This window comes from Callospermophilus lateralis, chromosome 12 (genome assembly GCF_048772815.1).
Source record: "Callospermophilus lateralis isolate mCalLat2 chromosome 12, mCalLat2.hap1, whole genome shotgun sequence".
In the NCBI taxonomy this organism is placed as follows: domain Eukaryota; kingdom Metazoa; phylum Chordata; class Mammalia; order Rodentia; family Sciuridae; genus Callospermophilus; species Callospermophilus lateralis.
In genome coordinates this window covers 26,701,522-26,720,744 of record NC_135316.1, presented here as the reverse complement: position 1 = coordinate 26,720,744, position 19,223 = coordinate 26,701,522, and the positions used below count along the sequence as shown (strand labels likewise).

General features: G+C 33.2%; 1 protein-coding gene across 6 annotated transcripts in view; it reads right to left on the bottom strand.

Annotated features, from left to right (window-relative positions):
- Positions 1–19,223, bottom strand: part of Ift88 (intraflagellar transport 88) — a 123,031-nt gene that overhangs the window by 68,425 nt on the left and 35,383 nt on the right. For all 6 annotated transcript variants that reach the window (XM_076871954.1, XM_076871948.1, XM_076871950.1 and 3 more), the window contains 2 exons: positions 16,163–16,249; positions 2,691–2,790 (listed from right to left, as the gene is read on the bottom strand). In XM_076871954.1, coding sequence (XP_076728069.1) covers positions 2,691–2,790; positions 16,163–16,249 — 187 coding nt within the window. The remainder of the gene's footprint in view (positions 1–2,690; positions 2,791–16,162; positions 16,250–19,223) is intronic.

Sequence of the window (19,223 nt, the reverse complement as noted above, 5' to 3'; positions counted from 1 at the left end):
AAGAGGAGAAAGAGGGGAGAGAGGGAGAGGAGAGGGGGAGAGAGGGAGGGAGGGGGGAGAGAGAGAGGGAGAGAGGGAGAGAGGGGGAGAGAGAGAGAGAGAGAGAGGATCTATTTTTTTTTTTTTTTTGGTAGGTGGACACAACACAATGCCTTTTTTTAAAGTTTTATGTGGTGCTAAGAATTGAACCCGGGTCCTGCCCATGCTAGGCATGTGCTCTACCACTGAGCCACAATCCCAGCCCAAAATTCAATTAAAAAAAATATATATTTTTAGTTGTAGATGGACACAATGCCTTTATTTTATTCATTTATTTTTATGTGGTGCTGAGGATCGAACCCAGTGCCTCACACATGCTAGGCTAGCACTCTACCACTGAGCTACAACCCCAGCCCCTCAATTTTTTAAATTACTCCTTTGTAGTTCAAAAATAATAATTTAAAGCTACACTTAAAACAAAAACTAGTTTCTCTCAAATGGTTTATTCCAAAATTGAAGTAACACATAAAAAAGCCATGCAATTCAAAGCTATTTCTTAAGAATTAATGAAAGTATTTAGAACTTAAATATCTACTTAAAAACATTTGACACAGTAAGAATATATTTCATACTTTAAGTTTTTAAACTATGAAATATTCTAAAAAGGTTATACTATTAACTATTCTAGTAAAAGGAACACTCTCAGGTATTTTTTGGCTCAGTTTCATTTCTGAAATAATCTGTTTTCACAACTGTTCTTTACATATCCATGAATACATTATCCAATATCTGTTTTTAAAAGTAAAATGTCATAAATTATTTATAAATGAAATTGATAAAAGTACCCTTAATATCAATATTAAGTTTAGTTAAAACTAGTTGTAAATGACAAAACAAAGAAAATAAACATCACTAATTGTATTTTTAATCCCCCCCCCCCCAAATTAGGAAATTAGCTCTATGTCCATTTTCATTTCCTTTCCTGGTGATGCCTCTAGCTCCTAGCTTCAGTCTTCTACTGAGTCTGACTCTCTGCTCTTGGTGGCCTCCAGACCAACTGCATTATTTCATTTACTATTACAAAATTTACTATATGGGTGGTGTTTTTTTCTCTATTACAAAGTTGGCTACAAATACCATCCCATCTCAAAGGATTACACTCTGATTTCAGCATCTTTTCTAAAAAAAAAAAAAAAAAAAAAAATAGGGATAATTTCAGAATTATGGTCTTTTAGAAGGCATAAATTCTTTTCTGTAAACTACATGTAGTACCGACTTAATCCTTTTTAGCCTGATAGTGTTCCCTTCAAATTAAGATTATACTATACACACCTCATCATACTTACAATATACAAATAAAAGAAACACAAAGTGAAAGCAGCAATGTTGAAAAGCAAGCAGAAGTGGCATTTTAAAAATATAGGTAAACTAATTGATGTTAAAAACTTGAACATGCAAATGACATAAAACATACTTCAAATGAGAAGAGCGATAAAAGTAGCAGACAGTAAGATCTGGATTAAACAAATTTAAATGTGAAAAAATTAAGAGGACATATTCCTTGACAGTTTTAAAAAAAAATATTGTAATGCACTGTTCATCCTTTCTAAAAAGAACATTTAAAAATAAAACATCAAGAGAAAACTAACAACTATGGTTTTCTCCTTTTTATCATCTATAATATAATAGTGCACGTCACATTCATAAAAAAATTGAAAGTATTTTAATGCTTTATAAATGCTAAACTAATTAAGTATAGTAAATGAATACATGCAATAGAAACATTGCACTCTTTTACTCATATAATTACTACATGAATGTTGGGGTTACTTTATTCTACTCTCATATTTTCTGAATAGATGGTTTTCTTCCCTTTCCCTGAAGAGTGGTTAGTCCTTTCTGTTTCTCAGAGATAAGAGGAAGGTCCTTAAATAAGAAGAAAAACTGAAAGTACAGGTTGGAGAGGATATGGGGAAAATGCTGTGGCTTTCTCTGGCCCTTGCTCTGTTGGTCTAATCTGGAGGAGTTGAGTTTTCTAGCTGCGGGACACTAATCACTGGTTTACAAACTAGGAAATCAAGTTTCATTCCGCCTACTCTCTTTTGGCAGCCCTTCTTTTTCTTAAGGCTAACTAAGCCTTCTGGTTTTATTTCAGTTATGTCCCATTTGAGAGACTATGGAAGGCAAAGCACCCACTCCACTTCTGCCCAAGGCAGCAAGGTAGCAGTAGTGCCAATGAGACCCATAGGGTTCTAACCCCATGTCTAGCAGTGGGACCTTTTCATTTCCAGTGCAGAGTAAATGAGTAAGTCAAATATTTAAACAGCAGACAAGAATTTCTCTGAAGAGGACAGCAGGATGGAAGTGCATCTGGCTGCTATTTGCATTCTCAGTCTTCCTTCCTCACTAAGCATGATCCCCGATTCTGAAAGTCTTACTGCTTTGGGGAACTCTGAAAACTTCAAGGGAAAATTACTCTCTGGACTAGAATATGGTTTGGTAATTTAGCAACTAGATAAGAAAAATATTTACATTTTAAGATAAAAATTAATGAAAATTTAAAATTATATTATTGGAAATTATAGACATATAAATTTATTAAACTTCAGAATAATCACAAGTAACTTTATTCTAGGAAGGAGTTTCCCTGTTTTCATTGCTTTGACTAATTAACATAAGAAATTTCACTGAAAATTGTTTTTTAAACTTACTTGATTAAAGTCTTTCTGTCTCAAGTATGTAATTGCCTTGTTTATTTCCAGATCATTGGCTAGTTCTACATATTGAGAAGCTTTCACTACTTCCACACACCTATAAAAAAGGTAAAACATAAAAAGTTACTTGATTTCATTTTAGTATTTTTTATGCTGTTGGTTTTCCTAAATGTGACTTTTCAAAGCTTTTTTTTGGCAGTGCTGGTTATGGAAGCCAGGACCTTCCACATACCAGACAAGAACTCTACCACTGATATACACCCAGCCCCAAAGAATGTTTAAAGTAGCCCTAGTGCTTTGTAAAGTATTTTAATGCTTTATAAATGCTAAACTAATTAAGTATAGTAAATGAATACATGCAATAGAAACATTGCACTCTTTTATTCATATAATTACTACATGAATGTTGGGGTTACTTTATTCTACTATTTCCTCCAACACAGGCTTTACATTACTGAATTTTCGGTTCTAAATTAATTTTCTTTTCCAATTTCTCAATAACCTATTGCCACTCTAATTATTTATGACATTTTAAATAAAAATTGGATTGATATCTATATTGTATTTTTAAATTAACTACTATATAGCAATTTCAATTTTTAAGAGGTGAAACTGTTTCTGTGTTTTTCCCTCTTAGATGTTATCATGATAAAAATTTTGAAGAATTTATAGAATATATTAATTTTTGTGTATTAGCTTGAATAGACCTATTTGGGGAATAGAACTATTTCCCAAAGTACAGAACATTTATTGTTTATTATATATCAGGCACTGTGCTAATTTCTTTAGAAGCATTATCACATTTAATCCCAGAACTGTGAAAAAAAGATCATCATATGTGAGATCACACAGGTCAAAAAGAAGTTGATCCCAATTTTTGTTGATACCAAAACCCAATTCCACAAGGCTGTTTTTCAAACTGAGGTCTTGAAATCAATTTAGAGGATCATGACCTTATTTTTTTTAAATTAATTTTTATTTATATGTGACAGCGGGTGCATTACAATTCTTATTACCCATATAGAGCACAATTTTTCATATCTCTGATTGTATACAAAGTATATTCACACCAATTTGTGTCTTCATACATGTACTTTGGATAATAATATCCATCACATGACCTTATTTACCTTATTTTTAAAACAGAATAACTGAGGTATGGGAGGTATTGAGGAGATGTTGGCCAAAGGACACAAATTTCAAGTAGAAGGAGGAATATGTCCAAGAGATCTATTGTACATCATAGTGACTATCATTAATAAAACACATTGTATACTTGAAGACTGCTGAGACTTTAAGTGTTTTTAACACACACAGAAATATATGAGGTCACGCATATATTAAATGACTTGATTTAAACATTCTACAATGTATACATTATCAAAACATCATGTTGGGTTGGGCACGGTGGCACACGCATATAATCCCAGCAGCTTGGGAGGCTGAGACAGGAGGTTCTCAAGTTCAATGCCAGCCTGAACAATGGCAAGGCACTTAGCAACTCAATGAGACTCTATGTCTAAATAATAATTCAAGAATATAAGGGTGAGATTCTACAACAGCCTGGGGAAAGATATTCCAGAGATACCTGAGCTCAGTTTGAAGGACAAGTATAAAATGATTTAAGGAGAAAAAAAGACATTCTAGGTAGAGGGAATAACATGTCTAAAGATGTGAAGATAAGAAAACTGGAACAATTTAAAGAGTAGATTCAATCACCATACCTGGATTAGACAGGATGCTTATGAAAAAGTGGGAAAAAAAGGTCTGAGAAGTAGGTAGATGCCATATAATACAAAATCTGTACGGTAAACTAAGGAATATGTACCATACTCTGAAAGTCCCAGGGAACCACTAAGGGTTGTAAGCATGTGAGTGATTGTATAAATTCTAGAAAAATCACTTCAATAGGAACCACAGGGAGCAGCTAGGAGATAGCCAAAATAGTAGGCCATGACCTATGAAAAAATAATGAAATTTTGAACTAATACAGTATATAGAAATAAAAAGGAGGTCATTTTGAAAGATGTTAAGTTGATATAATGAGAAGTAGTTGATGGTCAGATAGAGGAAGTGAGACAGAAGACATAGAGGAATCTAAAGTGATGGTCTAGATTTTTGTGTTATGTAATTGGTTAACTGGTAACACCATTTATCTCAACAATATATAATGAGATCATGTTTAGGATATAGGAGAAGATGCGCTTAGGATTGAAAATGATGAATTTATAGTGCATAAACAACATTAAAGTGGATAGTCCAACTGTCAGATGTGTAAGCCCATAATATAATACAGTCTTCTAAAATAAATGTCTGGGATTTGGCAACATATTAGCGACAGAGACATGGGTGTTAAAATGAAAACTATTTTTCTACTCACACTTCTGATAACAAATGTGTGGAGATTTCCCCTAAACCAATCAATTCTCCAATTCTCTAAAAATATCAACTGTTTTGTAATTTAATCCAATTCTGCCATTAATTTAACTAATTGCATTTAAGGGCTCAGTTACACAAGACTGGACTTCAATTCATATATCAATCACAAGCAGCAAGTTTCCACACTCTCACCTAGTTATAAACTAGAGGTTTCCATGACCCTTCTTAAGTTCACAGATTTTAATGGTTCATAGAATGTAACTATTACCAGTTGTTTACAAAAAATATAAAAGATTCAGATAAAGAGTGAGATGAAGAGATACATAGGTCAAGGTCTGAAAGTGTTCTTAGCACAGAAGCTTCTGTATTTGGAGATATTTGGAGTTTGCCACCCTTCCAGAATGTAGATATCTTCACTAACCTGGAAGCTCTCTAAACCCTCTCAGTCATCAGTTTTATAGAGATCCCATTACACAGACACAATTTATTAAATCACTGGCCATTAGTGTTTAACTTAATCTCCAACCTTTTTCCTTAGAGATGTGGGAAGGAAAGTTCCAATCCTTAAATCACATGGTTCTCTGGCAACTAGCCCTTATCCTTAGGCTCTGTAGAGTTTTCAGCCAATCAGTTATCTCATTAACACAAGGAAAAAAAAAAAAAAAAAAAAAAACTCAATCACTTGCTAGTGATTTCAAGGGTTTTAGAAGCTTTTGTGACAGGAAAGATAACTTCTGTTATCTTGTAACAAAAGATGTTACTATCATTCAGGAGTATTGCTCAGGAATTTATAAGAGTTTTAGTACACTGAGTCAGGAACTAGGGGAAGATAGACATAATAAATTTCACAGGTATGGACCAGGCCATCTGGGGTAAGTAGAGAGGAGTGAGAAGTGAGAAGGCTGACAGTCAGAGAAACAAAACTTCCGTGTGGCCAGAAGAGGAAGAATGGCTGAAGTAGTCTGATGAAAAATGATCAGTGGCATAACAACCAGAAGGGTATAGTATCACAGTAAGAGGAGAAGAATGGTTCAATAACAAAAGAAATATCAACAAATCAAATGCCTCAAAAGTAAACACATCATGCTCTTCTCCCTACTTTCATCAACTGGGGTTCTATAAAGAATTAAGTCCCATGGAAAATTATTTGAATTACTTTTTCTCATTTTTTTCCTAAGTACTCAAATTCTACTGTTCTTGTGCATAAGGTTCCTCAGAAACTTAGAGCTGAATTATATTGAGGAACATATATCATCTGGATCTTTATCTTTCCTCTACTTAGAAGCACAACTTGTTATGTTAGTATAACATAGCATTTAGATTGCTTTGTTATTGCTAACAAATACAAAAAATAAAAAACTTAACACCAAAAAAACCCCAAAAAAAACAAATAACCAATCAATAAATGGGCAAAGGAAATGAACAGACACTTCACAGAAGAAATACAATCAATCAACAAATATATAAAAAAATGTTCAACATCTCTAGCAATTTAGAGAAATGCAAATCAAACTACTAAGATTTTATCTCACTCCAGTCAGAACAGCAATTATCTAGAATACATGCGACAACAAATGTTGGTGAGGATGTGGGGAAAAAGGTACACTCATACCTTGCTGGTGTGACTGCAAATTGGTGCAACCACTATGGAAAATAGAATGGAGATTCTTCAGAAAACAGACCCATACACAGTCACTTGATATATGTCAAAAATGGTATTACAGAATATTGGGAAAAGCATAATCTTTTGATGCTGAGTCAAATGGATAGCCCTAGTAAAAAGAGCAGAGGGAAAAAGAAAGATCTTTCCCTACTTCATGCCATACTAAAAAAAAAAAAAAGAAAGAAAGAAAGAAAAAGAAGAGAAAAACCCACGTGGATCATCTATCTAAATTTGAAAGGTAAAATTTCTTTTTTTTGTTGTTATTTTTTTATTGGTTGTTCAAAACATTACAAAGCTTTTGACATATCATATTTCATACATTAGATTCAAGTGGGTTATGAACTCCCATTTTTACCACAAATACAGATTGCAGAATCACATCGGTTACACATCCACATTTTTACATAATGCCATATTAGTAACTGTTGTATTCTGCTACCTTTCCTATCCTCTACTAGAAAGGTAAAATTTCTATAAGAAAACATTGGAAAATATTTTCATAAAGTTGGCGTATGCAAAAGTGTCCTAAAAAGGATACACTAAGCAAACAACAACAAAAACAACAAAGAAACAAAAGGAAAAAAAATGAGGGTGAGTGTTGAATGGAACTTTAGAAAAAACAGGTACTTGTATGGTAAATATAATGTGAAATTAATCATTGGTATATAGGAACACAATTGATATATGGGTGTTAATTTTGTATCCTGTTACTTTGTTGAATTCATTTATGAGTTCTAGAAGTTTTCTGGTGGAGTTTTTTGGATCTTCTAAATATAAGATCATATCATTGGCAAAAAGAGATAGTTTGAGCTCTTCTTTTTCTATTCATATCTCTTTAATTTCTTTCTTTTGCTTAATTGCTTGGGCTAGAGTTTCTAGGACTATATTGAATAGAAGTGGTAAAAAAGAGTATCCCTGTCTTGTTCCTGTTTTAGAGGGAATCCTTCTAGTTTTTCTGTTTAGAATGATATTGACCTTCAGTTTGTCATATATAGCTTTACAACACTGAGGTATGTTCCTATTATACCTAGTTCCTCTAGTGTTTTAAACGTAAATGGATATATGGAGATTGTTCAAAAAAGTAGGAATGAAACCACCATTTGACCCATTTATACTACTCCTTGGTATATATTCAAAGGATTTAAAATCAGCATACTACATTGACACAACATATCAATGTTTACAGCATCATAATTCACAACAGCTAAGCTGTGGAAACAATCTAGATGCCCATCAACAGATAAATGGATAAAGAAAACGTGGTTCATATATACAAGAGAGTATTACTCACCCATAAAGAAGAAAACTTTATGACACTTTGCCTGTGAAAGTATGGATCTGGAGATTATCATGCTAAGTGAATAAGCCAAACCCCAAAAAAACCAAAAGTCAAATGTTCTGATATAAGAACGCTAACCTACAAAAAGATGGGGAGAGGAGGAATAAAATAGTTCAGTGGATTAGACAAAGGGGAATAAAGGGAAGAGAGGGAGGATAGAAATAGGAAAGACAGTAGAATAGCTCTGATATGACTTTCCTATGTACATATATGAGAATCTCAACATTGTGTTACATCCACAAGACTGAGATCCTAATTAGAACAAGATATATTCCATTTTTGTATAAATATATCAAAATAGATTCTAATTAAAAGGGACAAATAAAAAAACTTTAGATACTTGTTAGGTCCATTTTATCTATATTATGCTTTAAATGTAGGCCAGATTTTTGTTTTGTTTTTTTTGTACTAGGGATTGAACTCAGGAGCACTTGACCACTGAGCCATATCCTCAGCCTTATTTTATATTTTATTTAGAGACAGGGTCTCACCAAGTTGCTTAGCACTTCACTTTTGCTGAGGCTGGTTTTTTGAACTTGTGATCTTCCTGTCTCAGCCTCCTGAGCCACTGGGATTATAGGCATGTGCCCCCAGCATGCCTGGCTGTAGGCCAGTTTTTTACAGCTAAAGGATAAATGTGATCATGTATACTATCATGTTTCATATTATCACAATAAATTTGGGATAAAAATCATGGCAAACCTTGGGTACTGGATTATGAGAAAGCAGAGTTGGTGATAAATAACTTATAAAAAGCATGTTTTATAGGTTAAAAGTACAAATTGCCACAATGTCCCGTAAAATTAAAATGGATAAACTGCAATATATTAACATCATGAACCATAACACAGCAATGAACAAACCACTGCTATCTGCAAGGATATGTATGTCTTGTAAAGAAAACATATGAAAAAATTATGTACAATAAGATTCATTATATATAATGTTTTTTAAAACTAGCAAAATTAAATGATGGTGTCAAGTATGCCTGTTTAGGAGGTTAAAGTATGAAGAAAAGCAAGGAAGTGATTAACAATGAAGTTGAGACTGTCACTTTTCAGAGTAGGAAGTGCAGTGACCCAAATCAGGATCTTCTAGATACTGACAATGTTCTATCTTTAAATTTTATTTATTAAGCTATGCAGTGGTCACACAGGTGTTTATTTTGTGATACAACACTAAGCTGATGTTTGTGTTTGTCAGCTTTTGGTTGCTATGACCCAACCAGAACAACTAAGAGGAGGAAAAGTTTATTTTGTTTCACGATTTCAGAGGTTCAGTTCATGGTAGGTCAGTTTGATTGCTCCGGGCTGGAGGTAAGGCTGAACATCATGATAAAGGATGGCTGCTCAACTCATTACAGCCAAGAAGTAGTGAAACGGTGGAAAAGGGGCCACAGGGAAGAAGCACCACTCCAGAGCATGCCCCAATTTGCCTATAGGTACCACCCAGTCCATTCAACTAGGATGGACTAATTAGGTTGCTGTTCTCATAATCTAATTTTATACCTCTGAATATTCCTGCATTAACACAGGGGCTTTTTTTTATTCTTCTTTTTTTGGGGGCAGCGGGCAGGGTGATGGTGCTGGGGATTGAACTCAGGGACACTCAACCACTGAGCCACATCCCCAGTCCTATTTTTGTATTTTATTTAGAGACAGGCTCTTACTGAGTTGCTTAACATCTCACTTTTGCTGAGGCTGCCTCTGAACTTGCGATCCTCCTGCCTCAGCCTCGCAAGTTGCCAGTATTATAGGCATGCACCACCTCGACCAGCTAACACAAGAGGTTTTGGGGGATATCTCATTTCTAAACCATATACTATTTTGTATAATTTTTTTTTTTTTTTAAGCAGAATCCCACCATGTTGCCCAGGCTCAAAGGATCCTTTCTAAGCCTGCCGAGTAGTTGGGACTATGAAAATAGCATCCAGCTATTTTATTTATTTAATTTTGTTATATATGACAGCAGTATGCATTACAATTCATATTACACATACAGAGCACAATTTTTCATATATCTGGTTGTACGTTCGTGTTTTCATACATGTACTTAGAGGAATGATGGCCATCCCATTCCACTATCTTTTCTACCCCCCGCCCCCTCCATTCCCCTCCTTCCCCTGTGCCCTATCTATAGTTCATCTAATCCTCCCATGCTCTCTCCCCCAACCACATTATGAACTGCATACTTAAATCAGAGAAAATATTTGGCATTTTGTTTTTTGGGATTGGTTAACTTCACTTAGCATTATATTCTCCAACTCCATCATTTACCTACAAGTGCCATTATTTTATTCTCTTCTAATGCTGAATAATATTCCATTGTATATATATACCACATTTTCTGTATCCATTCATCTACTGAAGGGCATCTAGGATGGTTCCACAGTTTAGCTATTGTAAATTGTGCTGCTATAAACATTGATGTGCCTGTGTCTCTGTAGTATGCTGTTTTTAAGTCCTTTGGGCATAGACCGAGGAGTAGGATAGCTGGGTCAAATGGTGGTTCCATTCTCAGTTTTCCAAGAAATCTCCATACTGCTTTCCATATTGGCTGCACCAGCAATGAATGTATGAGTGTGCCTTTCCCCCCATATCCTCACCAACATTTACTGTTGTTTATATTCTTAATAGCTGCCATGCTGAGATGAAATCTTAGAGCAGTTTTGATTTGCATTTCTCTAATTGCTAGAGATGTTGATATTTATAGAGAGATAAATGAGATATATTTGTTGACTGATTGTATCTTTTTCTGAGAAGTGTCTGTCCATTTATTGATTGGTTTATTTGTTTTTTTGGTATTAAGATTTTTGAGTTCTTTATATATCCTAGAGATTAGTGCTCTATGTGCACATCCAGCTGTTTTGTATAATTTTTGTGTGTGCTTTATATTTCACCAAAAAAAGGTTTAAAATATTTTAATTATATGAAAATAACAGAAATATAGTAAGAATGCCAGAAAATTTATAGTGAAAATCACAAATAATTTCAGGACTGACTTTTCCCTTCTGTTTCTCAATAAAACAATTGGATTTCCATGAGTTTCCAAACCTGGCAGCATATTATCAAAGAGCACTGAAAAAGAGGTTTTTCTGTCCCATTCAAGACTGAAATCTTAACTTTTAATGATTTCCTTAGTCAATGGCATTCCAAAATTATTGACATGGTACAAAGTACTATTCATGTGTTTGATACCTATCACAGAACCCATAGGAGGCTTTTATTTATTCATGAGTCTTAACACCTGGAATTTCTAGAGTACAGACTGGGCCTTAGAATTTTTTGACTCCTCTGATGATTTTAATATTCAGCCAAGGGTGGTATCACTGGTAAAGAGAATACTACATGTATCAGAATCACTTGGTGGGGAGTTGATAAAAATGCAAATGCTCACTCCTGATTTCAGAATTCTGACTATGGTGGGAAGAGAATAGGAGAACTTGATAATAATCTGTAATTCTTTGTTGATTTGTTTGTTTTGCAGACACAATCCAGGGTCTTGCCCATGCTAAGCATGTACCCCAGGTACTACCTATACTTTTAAAAAGTAACCAGGTCATTTCCAATGAATACAAAGTTTAATAAGACTGACCTAAACTAACTGTCTTTAGTCAAGTCTACATTTCTTAGCTACAAAAAGGCAATGATTATGCTTACCTCCCTGAGTTAAAGTATAAAGGAATACTAAAACAATCTAAAATAGCATTGTGGTCATTAAATTTAAGCTGAATTAAAATATTTTATGCCACAATTTAAGGCATGAACTTGATATCAGGCTTGCTTACATGCTCACTGAAAACTGGCCTAGAGAAAATTAATGACTTTGTCTTTAGAAAAATGTCTATAAAATTTCTGGCTTTTTGACTAATTTATTAATATCAACTAGGTTTTGAAAGCTGTATATTTCCAGATTTCAACAGGATGAAATAGTCAATAGTCAGTAAAACATTAGCAAGCACTTTTTCTCATGGATCCATTACCATGATGAAAAATTTAAGCCAACGTCGGGATGTCAACCTATAGTCCCAGCTAATTGTGAGGCGGAAGCAGAATTGTTTTAAGCTTAGGAATTTGGGGCCAGTCTGGGTAACATAGAAAGACCTGTTATTGAAAAACAAATTTTTTTTTTTAAATGGAAAACAACTTCCAAAAGCTAGATCTGAATAAAGAGAAAATAATCTTTCAACTTCAAAACTGTGTCACTTTTATTGAATAATTTTAAAATATAAAAATAAAACTGTCTAATGGGCTCAGAAGATTCGACATCAGATTCTACATCTAATGGGCTCAGAAGATTCTTCATAATGAAAATATAATTTAAGAATTATCAAAACAGATTAGAAATCAGATGGCTTTGTGGGGATACAGCACATTTGTAGAGTGCTTGCCTCACATGCAAGTTTCAATCCTCAGCATCATAAAAAAAAAAATCAGATGGCTTAATTTAAATCTTTTGCTTCTTTAATTTCAAATCTTAAAAGTTCTCCAAACAGATGTTATTTATGTCTTAGAATGTCTGTACCTTAATCCTCTACAATTTATATGAAAAAAAGCAGACAAGGAGAATGTATGACACTTACTTAAAAGTAGTCATTACATTATGAAATATTTTTCTACATGTATTCTTTAACCTCAGTCAGAAGCTCTGATGTTGCCTGCAAAGAACACTGTCTAGTATTTTAAAACACGTATGTACATATATTCCTGTGCTTAGTTTAATATATATATGGGTATCATTTTCAACACGTATGTATACAAAATAGGCACATATATTCATATATACGTACACAATTATTGCAATTTATAAAAAAATTATATAAGGAAATTCTATGAATATACAAACATCTTTCTTCAAAGTTCCTAAAAATGAAATTTGCACTTCACTTTTCAGTTATCTAAGATTTGGCAAATATTTTGAAAAGCTGCCAGGTCCAAAGAAATTGATGCCTGTATAATTAACACATAAGGAAATAAGACATCTTAGGTTGCAAATGAAATCTTGAAAATTCCTTTGAATTTTAACAAACATGCTAAGAATTAAGATCACTAAGCTCTTTGGCTAAAACAAACATTTTAAAATGTTGATTCAGGATAAAGTAATATGTGAGGGTAAATCTGGAAGCTCAGTAAAAGATGGTTAAGTCTTAGATTCCTTCTTTCATTATATTAGCATCCATATAAAAAAACCTGGAAATTTAAATAGATGCCAATATGTTCACTTTCTATTTCATAATAGCCATTTGTCAATGTTTCTTAAGCAAGCCTATCATTCTTTTTCTAAATATAACACTATCGTTTTACAACAGGAAAATATTCAAGTGAAAGCATATGCTTTGGCTTGATGCAGGGTCATTAAGCTAAAAAACCCTAATGTTCTACTTGAATATATTAGAAAGTAAAGGTAAGATTATACATGAATAGAATCACCTAGTCTGTCCAGATCTTAGGTCTGATATGACAAAAGCAATTACCCTTGGAAGTTAAAACTTTTATTTAATGGAAAATGGTTGGCATTTTAACAAATATTCAATATTTCACTTAAAAACTAACTGCCAGATTGCAAAGATGAGTATTATCATTTTTTAAACATAAAAACATTCAAAAATTAAATATATATACTCTTATAAATATCAAGATAACTTAGTTTATACTTTGTAAAACAAATAATGTTTACCATTCAGCATAAAGATATGACTAAAAGAGCAGAGTTAATTTATTGTGAGGTGGTTGTCCCAAAATCAAGAAGATCTTAGATGACAACCAAAATTTAGTGTTTGCAAAAATGGATCTAGCTATTCCCCATTACCATGGTTGGTGAAAAGAAAATGCACGTGGAGTCCTGTACACAGATACAATGACACATTTTAAGGGACTCATTTATAAACTAGGTGGACAACCAGTCTGGCAGAAAATCAAATATGAATATATAAACACCCTATCTGAAGTGGGTAAAGGAATTGGAACTGCTTATCCAGAAAGAACAAAGATTTGGAAGAAAGCCCTCCATCACAATTAACAATAGGCAAGACTGTGACTCAAAAGGGGAGCAGACATAGACATTCATGGCTCACTTCTTCCCGGACTCCCACTTAAAATGACAGGAAAAGAAATAAAAGTGGTGAAACTCTACAACAAAGATCATGGCAGGAGGGGGACATGAGCAAATACAATTTCTAGACTAATAGAAAAAAGATAAAGTTGTGCTTGTATGTAAGTAGAACAAAGGAAGATAGTTACACTAAGAAAGATTCCACAGAAGTGTGTTGACTGTCCCCACAGAGTTGAGGTGAGGTTGTGGATTCAGGCCCCAGTGGCACAGATCAGGCTGACCACAGGTCTGTTACAGAACTACTGATCACTCCATCTGTGTGAGTGGTGAAGCCTACAGGTGCTCCTCACACTCCACAACAACAAAGGAACAACCAGAAGAAAGAAGGTGTGCTTGGAAATATTAAGTAATATGTAAAAAAAAAAAAATTTAAAGTAAAAATAAAATAATTAAATTGGAGAGTTGGATCAAAAAGTGAAGGTGTCTCCCAGAAAGCAAAGAAAACCACAGACAGAAAATACTGTATCAAAGAACATAAGTTATAAGAACTTCTAAAATCCAATTAATAGAAATTCATAACTGGAGAAGGGAGTAAATTGTAAAATAATTGATAAAATAATATTTTTTCAAGTTGAAATATAAGAGGGGTCATGGAATGCTTAGGAGAAAGAAACACAAATTTAAAATGTGGTTATATAATTTCAAAATAACAAGTTAAGGAGAAAATTATAAAAATCTTCAGAAAAAAATGTAGAGCACAACAAATAACAAGGATGTGACCAACATTAGAATCCTAGTCAGCAACAATGCTAGTTAACAAATGGGTCACTGTTTTTAAAGTTCTGAAAGAAGATATACAAGTTATGACCTTGTTATATCTGATCTATCAAGAATGATGACAGAATTAGACCCACACAGAAAGACATTAGGGGTTAATTGCGGATGAAATTAAGAGAAGAAAATAAAGCTGTTAAATGAGATAGAGGGTTCAGACCAGAAGAGAAATGAAGGCAAGCCCCAAGATAGCATTTAACACCAAACCAAGCCAACAACCATCTTGTAGAAACTAGAGCAGAGAAAGATTCTTGGAAGGAAAAACACCAGAAAAACCAGACTCTACAAAGAATGTAAAAGAAAGACATGCAATTGGAAACACAGTAAAAACAAATGTCATGGGAAAAACTAAAGCTGCCAGTGCAAAATAAAACAGGAAGATCATGAACTCTAGAAACAGAATAGATTCCGAGGGATAAACAGCATGGGTAAGAAGCTGAAAGACGATGAAAATATAACAAAGAAAGGTTATTTTATTCTATCAATAAGAACTATGGAGAGTAACTAGAAAATTAGAGCCATAATTCTTCCATACTGACCTGATATTTTAATCACATATAGGCATCAGAGATAAACTCTGTATTTGTTCATTCATGAGAGGCAAATTTGGATTCAATATGAGGAATAATGTTATAAACCTTTATTAAAGATGTTAGAAAGTAAAGCAAATGAATCAAAACATCAGAAGAATCCAAGCAGAAATTAAATGATCACCTATATGAGACGCTATAAAAGAAGACAGGAGATTCAACCACATGCTCATTCAACAAATGACTGGAGCTTTCCTAAATCTAAAACACTTCACTACTTACTAGGAAATATATTATTATAACAGGAAACAACAGCCTTTTTAGATGTGAGAGCTATTACCCAGGATGAAAAGTTTACTACTAACAAAGCAGAAAAAAAGTAAAAAGAAAGAAGGCACAAGCTGGAATTTATACAATGGAAGAAATCCTAAGAAATGGTAGGTAGTTCATTTGCCCTAAATTCACTTAATTTGTGAAATAAGATGAACAAATAGAAAACTTCACAACTTTTATGATAGCCTATGTTCACCTTAATACAATTATATGTTTCATAAGTATAAAGCAATACTTATAATCATTATTCTCTTTTCTAATAATATTAATTTTAAATCAATAAAGTATGATCATGAAAACACCACATTCAGGCAGTTTTACTGCATTTAAAATCTCTTACCAATCATAACCTACAGCAAAAGATGTTTCAATTACAGGAGCAATGAGTTTTGCAGCTGTCATGATGTATTTTTCTGCCATGGCTTTCCTATATCAAACAAACAAAGTTTTATTTAGAAATATGAAACAAAAATAGTTAAAATTTAGCTCTTAAAATGTAAGTGTAAACATCTGTCAAAGCTAACATACCACAGGAGCTTCTTAAATGATAGACAACTACACAAGAAATATGCTTGCAAGTCAGGTTAAAAAAACCACAATTTGGAAATATGACAAGCAACATGACTGCCATCTGGGTCAACAATGTTTATTCCATTTTCTGCCTGATGATGCCTTCTGACAAACTAAAGAAACAAAGAGACACTACAGAGGCAGCCTGTGTGGCTCTACTGCAGAACTTACATAACCTACAATGTGAACATGAAAGTAAATAGTGAAAATGACCACTGAAGAAATAGTGTGAAGTGAACAGCAAAAATGAATTACTACATGTTTCTTTGAATGCATATGTACATGTATGTGCACGTGTATAGGCATACATATATAAAATCGTACACTGTCCCTAATACTGGAAAATGCCAAATTGTATTTCAAAGTGGACATGCCAATTTATAGAGGTAGATGAGTGTTCCTTTAGTCTTTTTTTCCTGGATTTATAAACACAAGCAGTTTTTTAAATGGACTCAAAATGTATATAACTATTTTATAATCTGTATTTATTATACTATATTGTTGTGAAAACTATATTTTTCCAAGTCATTAAACATTAATTCTGTAATTTCTTTCTTTTCATTAAACATTTGACACTCATAAATTCACATATATATATAAAAAAAAAGGAATAGGGATACCTTTTACCCTTTACCCTGTTTCTCCAAGGATGACGGTATAACATCACAACCAAGATTCTAGCATTGATACAGTGAATATATGGAGTAGTTCCATTATGTTTTCATTCCCTCATGTTATCTTCCTAGCACCTCTTCAACTCCTGACAACCATTAATCTGATCTCCATTTCTCTAACACAATCTTTGGAAAAGGATATTTTCATAAGATAATTTCCTTCAGATCCACCCAAATTATTCCCATATTAATTTCTTTTTGTTGTTGATTAACATTCCATGTTATATACCAACAGATGCAGAAAAGGCACTAGAAAAACATCAATACTCATTCATCATAGAAACCTTCAGAAAAATAGAAACAGAATTTTTCAACTTGCTTGAACCATAAGTTTTTTTCCTTAACTGGTTAATATGACTGATATTTAATGAACCAGGCTTGCATCCTTGGAATAAACCCTACTTTTAATTTTTAAAAATGTATTCCTGAATTCTTTTTTTTAAAACAGCTTTATAAAGATATAATTCACATACCAATTTACCAATGTCAAGTCTACAATTTAATGATGTAAGTGTATTCACAGATTTGTGCAACAACCTACCCTAATAAATTTTAGAACATTTTCACAACCTTAAAAAGAAACTCAATACCAATTAGCAGACACTTCCCGTGCCTATCAACCACTGATCCACTTTCTGTTTTTATACCTAATCTTTTTTTCCATTTTCGAGGCTCATCTGTATATAGCATATATTCCATTGTACAGATAGAACATATTTATAAATTCATGAGTTGTTGGACATTTGGATAATTTTCACTTTTAGATACTATGAATAATGTTACTATGAACATTTGTATACAAATTGTTATGTGAACCATGTTCTAACTGCTTCAGATTATCTACCTAGGACTAAAATTGTTGGGTCACATGATAAGTTTATGTATAAGCTCTTGAGGAAGTTCCAGTCTGTCTTCCAAAAAGTTGCAGTACCATTTTATATTCTCACCATCAGCATGAAGGGGGGAGATACCAATTTATCTACCTTCTCACCAATATTTATTATCTGAATTTTGTATTATAATCTAATATTAGTGAAAGGTGGTATTTCATTGCAATTCTGAGTTGCGGTTCCTTAGCAGATTCTGTGGGTTTTTCATAGAGACACTTTATCTTTTCCTGTGCCTATTCGGCATTAATGTGTCTATTTTGAAAGAAAATGTCTATTCAGATCCTTTGCACATTTTTCTGAACTCCCCAAACCTCAAGTACTCATTTAGTACTACCAATAGGATTTGATGGGAAAATACAGAATAAACAGTTACATTTCATGATTAATTCAAACATTCACATTGTTTAAAAAAAATGATAGAATGTTTTTTTAAATAATTCTTTTAAAATAATTCTTATAGTTGTCAATAAACCTTTATTTAATTTATTTATATGCAGTGCTGAGAATGGAACCCAGTGCTTCACACATGCTAGGCAAGTGCTCTGGCACTGAGCCACAACCCTGGCCCAGAAAGTTAGTTTTGAAATAAAAAGAGACACAAGTTAAACATTTACAACCAGAAATATATGCAATATTTATACCTAACCTTTGCACATTTTATTTTATTTTATTTTTTTTAAAGAGAGAGTGAGAGAGAGGGAGAAAGAGAGAGAATTTTAATATTTATTTTTTAGTTTTTGGCGGACACAACATCTTTGTTTGTATGTGGTGCTGAGGATCGAACCCGGGCAGTACGCATGCCAGGCGAGTGCGCTACCACTTGAGCCACATCCCCAGCCCCCTTTGCACATTTTAAACTGGATTATTAGACCATTTTTTATTGAGTCGAAAACTTACATAGTTTAGAAATAAGTTCCTTCTTAGATATATGATTTGCAAGTATTTTTCTCTCATTTGGTGGGTTATATTTTCACTGTCTTGATAGTGTTGTTTGAAGGACATACATTTTTTAATTTTGATGATGTACCATTTTTTTTTCATCACTTGTGTTTTGTGTCATATTTAGGAAACCACTGCCTAATCCGAGGGTAATATTTAATTTTAGGTGTTTTTATATGAATTTTATAGTTTTAGCTCTCACATCTAGGTCTATGGTTCATTTTGAGGTATTTTTTGTATATGACACGTGGTAAAAGTTTTTTAAGAAAGCAGTCAATCTCACCTCACTTGCTAAATTTGTATGTCTTCTTTTATTATCCTTTTGATG